The 10,803-nt window shown below is 32.6% G+C and overlaps 1 protein-coding gene across 1 annotated transcript in view; it reads left to right on the forward strand.

Moving 5' to 3' along the window:
* LOC123301406 overlaps positions 1-9,048 on the forward strand; it is a 31,048-nt gene extending 22,000 nt beyond the window's left edge. Inside the window, exon 4 of the mRNA XM_044884144.1 lies at positions 8,896-9,048. Coding sequence (XP_044740079.1) covers positions 8,896-8,913 — 18 coding nt within the window. The 3' untranslated portion in view covers positions 8,914-9,048. The remainder of the gene's footprint in view (positions 1-8,895) is intronic.
* Positions 9,049-10,803: the final 1,755 nt, after the last annotated feature.

Consider the following 10,803-nt stretch of genomic DNA (forward strand, 5'->3'; position numbering starts at 1 on the left):
CCCGACTAACATCTTCAAAAAGGTTCGTTCCCATACTACCACAAGTCACAAGTGCACTTGTTGAAAGTGAACTAATAGCTTTTTAAAAGTTGGTTTTATACTTGTGGGTAGTACACATTTAAAAAATAAGCTAGTATAGCGCCACTTTCTCATAAATTGACAGTGAGCCATTCAGGCTTCCGTACATTTCAGCAGCCTTTTCAAACAGAGTTTTAACCCAACAACCAGACCTGTTTATGCTTTTCAATTATATAACGCACCAGTTCTATAATACCAGACTACAGAGAATTTTTTCTGCATTAAATTCCAGGAGTTATTATTTAATTAAATAGGTTTAGTATCACGTACTGAATGTAAATGCACAAAATCCTTACATAAATAGGCGAGGGAAGTGCTTCCATTTTAAGGATAAATATTAGAAGAGCCATCGGTCAAATAGTCAATAAGTAAATCGCCATATTCGTATAAGTCATAAAACGGTAAGTGATACAAAAAAAAAAAATTATTTTACAAAAATGATAGATTATTTAATCACCAACAATAAAGGTTTTTACCATTTTTGGTCTAGAGTGCACGATTATGGGGATATAGCTTAAAACGGTTTTCTCTAAAATGGAGGCATTTCATCCGCCTATTTTTGTAAGGATTTTGTGCGCTTATATTCAGTATTTGACACGGAACCTATTTAAATAGTCAGAGTAACTAGCTCCTATATAACCTGTATTAAGTATTCTCCTACTAGGAGACCAACTAGAAAGCGACTCGATCACTGTAGTTAGTTCCTAAATGCGACAACATACATTTTAACATTCAATCAATAAGGAAGCTGATACCAGATCTAGAAATTTCTTTAGAAAAAAAATTACAACCAACTTGTGTTCGCTTATGTGGTCAAAAGACTTATTTCTAGTCCGAGCACCTGCGGCATACATGCGGAATATTGAAGGCGCCGATGCGCTTATCTAGAAAGGCTAACAAAGTGTATTTTTTGTAAGCCAATGATTTCTCAATCAGATTTCTTGTAAGCCTATTGTCCTCATCCTTTTTGGTATAATAGGTTGGCTGATAAGTCCCCGGTCTGACACATAGATGGCGTCGCTAGTATTAAATGCATATTATTTTTATATAGTACCAACCTTCAAATGATTCGTGTCAAAATTTGACGTCTGTAAGTCAATTAGTTTGTGAGATAGAGCGTCTTTTGTGCAGCAACTTTTGTTATTGTGAAAAAAATGGAAAAAAAGGAATTTCGTGTTTTGATAAAATACTGTTTTCTGAAGGGAAAAAATACAGTGGAAGCAAAAACTTGGCTTGATAATGAGTTTCCGGACTCTTTATTTTTTCCCTTCAGAAAACAGTATTTTATCAAAACACGAAATTCCATTTTTTCCATTTTTTTCACAATAACAAAAGTTGCTTCACAAAAGACGCTCTATCTCACAAACTAATTGACTTACAGACGTCAAATTTTGACACGAATCATTTGAAGGTTGGTACTATATAAAAATAATATGCATTTAATACTAGCGACGCCATCTATGTGTCAGACCGGGGACTTATCAGCCAACCTGTTATGTATATCCAAGCGCCTCTCTAGTGTCTTGAGTAGAAATGATGAGAGGCTTATGAGTTGAAAGGTCTTAGGGGTAAATTGTGAACTGTCTCCATTTTTTAGGAATGTGGGTCAGCTTTAAACAGGCTTCATTCTGCTGAAGATCGCTTTCATTTCTACTGGGATGATCCTTTTAATCCTGGTGAATTATTTGGCTCACATTCAGAGATAGCCCATTCGATCTATTCTTTATCTGTAGTTAGCTTTAGCTACGCTATTATATTTCCGCTGCTCTTGGTCAGGCCTGACACCCACCGCAGTGCCGGTTGGCGCAGGTGGTGTGGACCAATGATCGGGTGGAGCTTGATCCCCGGACAAAATATTTCGGAATGGGAAGGATAACCCATTTAACCGGAGATAGGTCACTCTCCTTAATAGTGTCGAGCGTGGTACATACCAAACACCCTTATATACAATCTATCCACGTCATAATTCATACACAATTTTTCTATTGTGTCTTCATAATTAGTGACATATAACTGGATATAAGTCCTTTCTTAATCGGAAGATTAAAAATTCCCCTTCTACTCCAATGCTACATCATTGCATTAGTTCTATCTTTATAAGCATTATCTAAATCGAAGCGAAAGGATTTGGGCCAACGAGTCTATGTGTTTGTATGTGTACTTGTAATATAATTTTTTCGTCCCTTAATTAGTGGCGTTAAAACTTTTCTATTGTAATTTTGTATTATATGTTAAAATTATTGTATATCTACTCCTATTCAGCCAAATTTCTATCTTATCTTCCAGAATTTTATCTTACATTTATATTGTTTCATTTTAATTTCTGTATGGCACACCTGACTATGAAATGCTGATTTGGTCTGGGTGTGCTGAGTTTACAGCACTAATTGCATAACTAGGTTTATTTCTGGTAGCAAAACGACTAGTATAACTGAGCATACTTGAGTACCTGTCCAACTCAGAGCTCATTGAGTAGTAAGGGAAACTTGCAGTGGCCGGTATGCGAAAATAACCCGTATATTTCTCGCTTACTGTAAGTTAATTGTGGTAATGGATTCTTACGTGGCAGTGGTTGATAACTTAAGTAACGCAAGCGAGCGAAGTGATTAAGAGTGACCGAGGCTTACTTTAGAGTACTCTGGCTCGATACCTTTAGGTTCAATCCTTTAATAGCTAAGAGTGACAAACACGAGGTGTAACTCTGACCAACTCTCGCGACGAGTGGAGTTGCAGATCTCAACTCGGGTGATGAGCTGTCTTACTCATGAGTGCTTTTAGATAGGGTGCGAATTACACCAAAGTAACGGTCCTGATCTGCTAGGGACTTTTGTTGTCAGGATGGAAGACACACTAAAATCATAGCGCGCTAACTTGGCGTATCCCATTAGCCTGCGAAAGGGGGTCTTGTTAGACGGTGCCATGGTACTGTCCGGGAATGGTTTAACAATGATAGCTAGGTAACTCACGTACGACAAACACCATAATCTGCTCTTGAGTAATGCCTAATCCTGTTATTAATACTGTTAACCTTGCATGAAGCAGTAGCGAACAGTATCAGGATTTGGCTGGATTTGCTGAAGTAAGAAGCCGGAGAAGAAGAGTGGTAATTGGAAACTCAAATAAAAACCCAATAAATTTCTGCTGCCGAGCGCAAGTTATGAATTTTCCTTGGACGAATGAAGACAACTACCACTGAAGAGCAAATACTCCATTATTTACAAGGAAAAATTCCTGATAAAATATTCCAGGTGTTAAAACTTGATACCAAAAGAACAAATGTCTGCTTTAGGCTAGCTGCCAATGTGGATCTCGAGTAAACCATGTACGATGGAAGTTTTTGAGGCAATTGTAAAGAGATATTATTTTCGTAGGCAACAACTTGTACAAATCTAAAAACAAACATAGAAGGCTCAAAAAAGAATCCTCGAAAAAGCATAGTCTATCTAAAACTTCGCACAAAAATACTCCACCAAAATATTCAAAGTTTATTTATTCAAGTTGAGCAAGTTGAAGTTATCATTAAAAAGTATGATATTGATTTTTTATACTTGACGGAACATTGGCAAAATGAAAAATCACGATATTTTCAAAAAGCAACATTAATAAATATGTTTAAGAAATTGAGATGAAAAGCCTATAATGTATTCATTTGTGGGGATTTAAATATTGATTATGAGTATAGTTGTTTACTCCTACTTGTACAACTACATCTACCAGCAGTTGTATCGATTACGTGATTATTAATAATATAGATTTATTATAATTATTACAAAATAGCTTATATGTCAACGTGTATATCGGATCATGACATGGGTCAGTTTCTTGAGCTGTGTATAAATGAAATTGAAAATGATAATTTTGTATGACAGTCTTTCACTTGGTTGTCAAATACTGCTGTCTGGATGTTGATATGAATAGTGCTTACAAAACTTTCTGGCTAAGTTTTCAATTTTATTTTGATGTTAGTATACCAATAAAAGAAACTATGAATAAAAAAAACGGATTGGATTAATTCAGACATAATAGGAAAGTGAAAGTTTAAAAAACTTTTACGATTTAGTCATGGCTAGTAACGGTAGCCGATTAATGCAAGCATACAAAAAAATGAGTATAAAGGCAACATAGAAAGAGCAAAATCTGAGCTATTTAAGCACAGAATGCTTGAATCTAGCAATCGTACTAACCAACAATGGCTAATTATTAAGGACTCTTTAGGTAGAAAGAGGCCTACTACCGATGAATGTAAGTTACTGAGTGAGAATGGTACATTATGCACTGATAAAAAACATAATGCAAATAGTTTGCAACAGCTGCTATCGAAAAAATCCGACAAAACTGCAAGAATGACTTGGTAGAAAATCAAATATTAATGTGTCTTGACATTAAATCGTTCTATATACGATCGACCAGTAGTTAAGTTAGAATTGATTAATATTATATCATCAAGACAGAACAGATTTTCATGCAAAGCTGATGAAATAACTATTAAACTTATAAAAAAAAACTTATGGGCCGTTCAAAGTAACTGAAAATAAGCGACTTTATGAATTTATTCAAAGGCATAAAAAAAACATAAAAAAAGGGAAGTTTTGGCATCTAGTTTAAGACCCTTCTAATGCGTAATCTCAGAAGTGCTAGGGTTGCGTTAATAAACGCTTTGTATACATAAAAAAAAGATTTTTGATAAATATCTCGGAAACCTTCAACTTTATGAAAAATAGTTTCAAACAAAAAAAAGTCGCAAAATTTTTTCCCTTTAAAAAAAGTTTGATCAAAAATTTTGATATCTTCAGCCATTTTCCGAGAATCGGGAAAAACGGCCAAATATATATATTTATATGCTAATTAACAATATCTTGAAAATAATTGATTTTATAAAAAAATTTTACAAAGTTGTTGGAAAATTGTTTTCCTAGAAAAAATGTAGAGTGAACAACTTCGATATCTTTAGCCGTTTTCAAAACTATCAACTTTATATATATTTCTCTTAATAGTTGAATAATTAACAAAAAATATATATGAAATTGTTCGTTTTGAAAACGGCTAAAAATATCGAAATTGTTCACTCTACACTTTTTTTAGGAAAACAATTTTCCACCAACTTTTGTTAAAAATTTTTTTTTTATAAATGAAAATTTCCCACCTAAAATTCTATTAAATATGTGTAGGGTGATGGTACTACCCATCTTATTATATGGGAAAGAAATTTGGGGGTTAATAAAAAGGTGAAAAGTCTATCGGTATATTAGTTTTTATAAAGATGTTTTAGGAGTTTCAAAATCATCACCAAACAGTACGGTTAAGTTGGAGTTACGGGAAATCTCGATCGAAGCTACTATATTACAACATCCTGTAGACTATTATTGTCGAATCCATTTAAGCAACAAAATATTACACAGAAATTGTTTCATTTTAAACGATACAACCGCAATAATTAAGAACAAATTATTGGAATTAGGATTTAATGCGACGGATGTGTCAGAAAACATGTCAAAAGTACAGTGTATATGTACTTCCTGAAAGAAATGCTATTGGATGTGAGGAATAAAGTTTCATTGGATTTGTATTCAAAATTAGATCACTATGAGCAATGTATATAAATTTAATAGACAGATATGTAAGAAAAACTATTGCTATTTTCAGAATTAGCAGGTTTGCTTGGGAAACCAAGAAAAATCGAAGCGGGGAGAGGATTTGTGTTCTGTGTAGTGGAATTGAAACAGTCGAACATCTTATAGAGGAATGTTATGGAACAGTAGGAAAAGAAAGGGACGATCTTTACAGCCGAGGGTTAAATAATACAAAATTGATTTTGGATGCTAAGAATATTGTAGATCTTAGAGCAGTATATAAATATTTACGCTTCATCTTGGACAAGCGCTCACAATATCTTTGAATTTCAGTCTGCCTTGTTGTACTTATGACCAGATTTAATTTTATTCATTTATTTCTGATAGCTTTAGTTTAAAATTTCTATTTTTTTGTGTACTGTGTTATCTTTTAGTTTCATTTATTTTTTTATGTATAAGTTATATAATTTTAACAATGTATTACTTTGATTAGCAAATTGGCATATCAATAAAGTTGGTTATTATTATTATTATCCAAAAATTAAAACTCTTAATAGTCATAGGGCTTAGCAAAATGAAACTGCATTTTATGCAGAAAGCACTTTACCCAGTGATACTAGGGACCAATTTGAATGATTTCATCCGAGAAAACACAAATTTCATCCACTGGAATTCAAGATGGCGGACCTTTTCCAAAATGGCGTCTGCATAATTTAAAAAATTTATAGAATCAGAACGGTTGCACCGATTTAAGTGATTGAGGTGTCAATGAATTCTTATTGACATATCTAATCAAAAGAAAAACATACCTCTATGAGACTTTTAATTATTTAATCCTAATTATTCATAATTATCTCCTAAATTATCTTTTTTTTTTTTAATTTTTCCACTATATTTTCCAAACCTTTCCAAATTTTTTTTTATGTATAGTTTTTAAAAAAAGCTGCAAATCATAACAATAATTTTGTAACATCTTCTCACTCCGCGACATCTCATTGTGTGTACATCGTAAGAGTATTTGGTGTGGGTGAAGGTTTCTATAAATGCACTTTTTACATTAAAATGAGACACCTTCACGTTTGGGGAAGGAGGAAATTTGGGGAAGGGGTAGGGGGTAGGACTGTGGCCATGGTTGTATTAAACTGTTGATATTGATGTGCGATTAATATAATTAACATGATATGATGGTAATAAATAGTTATAGGGACAAAACCTTCATGTTTCGGCTACTTTTTTACATTTCGAGTAACTTTATCTATCTTTGATCGGCTGTATCTCGGGCACTAATGAGCCTAGAAAATAATTTTAAATACCAAATTTTAGCAAATTTTATGTACTACAACTTTCTAACCGACCATAGAAAATTTTGGTGTTTTTGTCTCTCCCGTCAAGTTAACAGAGGGTACTCGAGGTCGAAAACTTATTATAGACATCCTAGAGTGCCCATAAATAGCCTGAAAAAACTTCGGAGTACTTTCCAGGTAGAAAGTTGATGTCTACTGGAGTATGTACGATGCATCACATTATGTGCAATGAAGGCTTTCAAAATCAGGCGCTTCATTTGTAATGCGTATAGTTCAAAAACTACTTGACGGATTGTCAAGCAATTTTTTTTATTTTGTAGCTAATACTATCGGTTTTTTTTTTAAATAAAAAATATGTGACCATATCATAGGATATTACTTATTATTTTTACTAGAATGAAAAAATTTATGGAAAAATTACACATTTTTCTTAATATTCGGCCGCCATCTTTATTTTTTGAAATGGTATGTTTTTCTTTTGATTATATAAGTCAATAAAAATTGATTGACACCTCAATGACTTAAATCGGTGCAACCGTTTTGATTCTATAAATTTTTTAAAGTATGCAGACGCCATTTTGGAAAAGTTCCGCCATCTTGAATTCCAGTGGATGAAATTTGTGTTTCCTCGGATGAAAGCATTCATATTGGTCCCTAGTATCACTGGGTAAAGTGGCTTGCTTTCTGCATAAAATGCAGCACCCGATGAAAATATCACCGTAAGCCCTAAGACTATAACACTGAAGCTTTATTGGCTGTATATTATGCGTTTATATACTGCCATGCAGTATTGCGTAATATTATGGGGATGTTCAAAATAATTATTCGACTCATGTTTAATCTTGGGTATCGAGAATCATGTGTTATCAATTTTAAGCGGAATAATTACTAACATTCTATGGCATATGTTACTATGAGCTATTTATATTTAATAAAAAAAAGTATTAAAAATTACGACTTAGAAATGAAATTCATGATTATAACACTCGACATAAGCATATTGCAAACTATAGATTGCAAAAATTCAAAAACTTATTGAAAGTTATTTGAATCATCTTCCTGGGGGGATAAAAAACATAGAGAGCATGCCAAAATTTAAACGTGAGCTGAAAAAGCACGTTGTACCTAATGAATTGCTCGTAAAGTTTAATTTAATTGATTTAAGTTTTAATATTTTTATGTTGACTACACCTATAGACGTTTATGTATCTTATGGTGAAAATAGATATAATAATTCGAATAATAATTCGAATAATAATTCGTTTGATAAAATACATTTTACAACAAGAAAATTGGACGTTGTTAGGTCCGGTTAACGTCCACTTGTTTGCTCAGTTTTTTTTTTTTTTTTTTTATTTGTCTGTCGATAGCGTTTATGGTATGTAAAAGATGTGTATTTAAACCTACCGTTGTCGTACACTTATTATACTTCATTTATGTAATTCGCTTCGAGTTAGTATCCAGCAACGTCGTACATATTTGCTAGTGCAGATACCGTGGGGTGTGACATTCAATTCTCATCTGTACTCGCCAACGCAAAACGCCATGGTACTTAAACTTACTTTTACACATAGGAGTTTCTTTTAAAGCATGATTCCTGGGAAGTCATTTCATCCGGAAAATTTTTATCACAGGTGTGTAGTTTATAGCTCTTTATTACGATTCGATCTTGACACAAAGACCATTTAGCAAAATAGGAAGTTCAATGCATAATCGCTAAGTTTACTATTGTTAATAATTAAAAACTATAGTGGCAGAACGAGTCGATGAAAGTTTAGCAAAATAAAAATTTACAGAAAAAAACCTTTAAATTTTAATCACTGCTCTCATCAAATTTAGACTCTATCTCATAAAACTTAGAAGAAAGTCGCTGATAAACATTTTTGTGTATGGTAATAACTTTTATTTGATCTTAAAATAACTAAATAAATTTCAACTAACAGAATTTGATAAATATATAATACCTACATATATTTATCTTGTACCCAGACCCCATATGGTGACGAAGTGCTCTTAGTGGTTATATATTTGGAGTTGCCGAATTATAATTGAAAAAGGACGCTGCGTATAAATTCAGGACTTCAGGAATAAAGAAACGAGTGTGCATTTGTAAAAAAAAATATTGTATATTGTCTTGTTCATAATAAAAATAAATAAATACATAAGTGTTTAATACATTAATTGTACGAGGAATCTTTCAGAAATTTTTATGTGTTACCTTAAAAACATTGATTTTGCTAACAGAGCAGGCGCTGGATAGAGTTGAGTGTGCAAAAATCGAGGACCGCATTTAATCAATTGATTCTTGTTCAGAAAAGCTTATATATTAATATTCCGGATGTTGCAAAAAACCCTTTTGGTCCAATTTTTGTATATCAAATTTAACTAGTCAAATGTCAATGTTTTGAACCAAATAAAGCTACCCGACGTCTTGTGGGTAATTTGGCGTCAAAGCTCCTTGCGATTTTTTTCCTAAAGTGCACCTTTTTTGAGTTATTAACAGTTTAATGTTTGAATAGGGGAGTCCAAGAGGGGATTTGTGTAGTAAGTCGAGCGCGTCAGATTAACTTATGATGAGGGGTTCCTTCTACCGCCCTTAGTATCTTCACCCAAAAATTATAACTCTAAAAATGTGGGGGGGGGTTGTACGTAGGGTAGGCGGTCAGATTATTAAAAAAGAAATTGCGATAGGCGAATTAACTCGAGCTCATCAGATTAAGATATGGTGGGTTAATTACATGCTAAAAATGCACATTTTAATAATCTGATAAAATTTTGATTGCGCTTGAATTACTACAGGTAACGCAAATTTACAAGCCTCCCATTTGATTGCGTCACGCTTAAGTCATCAGATTATTGTACATTTTTTAGCATGTAAGTAACCCACCATACCTTAATTTAACGCGTTCGAGTAAATTCATCTATCGCAATTTCTTTTTTAATAATCTGATCGCCTGCTCTCCAATCGTGCCTCCATATTAAGGGCTATTTTTTTAATTTTTTATTCCGCGAAAAAACGCAGTCGTTATGTAATTTGGTACAATTGAATCTATTTAAATTCCTAATTAATTATTATTTTTACATTTTTTCTAAGTTCAGTAGTTTCTGAGAAATTGGTAAAAACGCCTCTTTATAAAGTCGCTCAAAAAGGTTTTTTTTTTCAACGATAGGCAATTTCCACGACGTTTATTTTCTTCGTAAAGACATCAAAATTAATATAAAAAATAAGAAAATATTACTGTATGCAAGCAACATTCTTAAAATTGCAAAAGAATGAAAAATTATATATAATCATGAATTTTCCTATCCATTCCCATTTTGTAATTTTTTAAGCAATACAAATTACATATTTGATGTAATATTGTGTAGAAGTTGCGTCATAAACGTAGGAATATGGAAAAGAGCGATTGCACTTTTATAATGCTGCGTTTTTTAATTAATTGAAACTACTTATATTTAATTTGATTGAACGGATATATAATTGTATTACCCTTAATAATAGTATATCATAACAATACAGGGTGTTCTGTTATTGACTGCAGATGGACAGCCTACAGAATAAGCTCATAAAGACGAAGGAAAAAGTCAGTTACCAATTTTGGATTTGAGCCCTAGTTTGGGCGCTACAGGTATGGCAAAAATTGATAAATTTGTTCATTAACTGACTATGATTCGATAACCAGCAGCCAATGATAATCAGTAGATTTCATTCAAGAATATTAAACTAAAGAAGGGATATGAACTGATTTCAATTGGATTATATCATTTTGAAAAAACATTTTAAAAAAGTTTTTGATTGGTTGGTCAAACCCTACTTTTTTTATTTTTATTATATTTTTCCAAGAAAACAT

Source organism: Chrysoperla carnea, chromosome 5 (assembly GCF_905475395.1).
Source record: "Chrysoperla carnea chromosome 5, inChrCarn1.1, whole genome shotgun sequence".
Taxonomy (NCBI): domain Eukaryota; kingdom Metazoa; phylum Arthropoda; class Insecta; order Neuroptera; family Chrysopidae; genus Chrysoperla; species Chrysoperla carnea.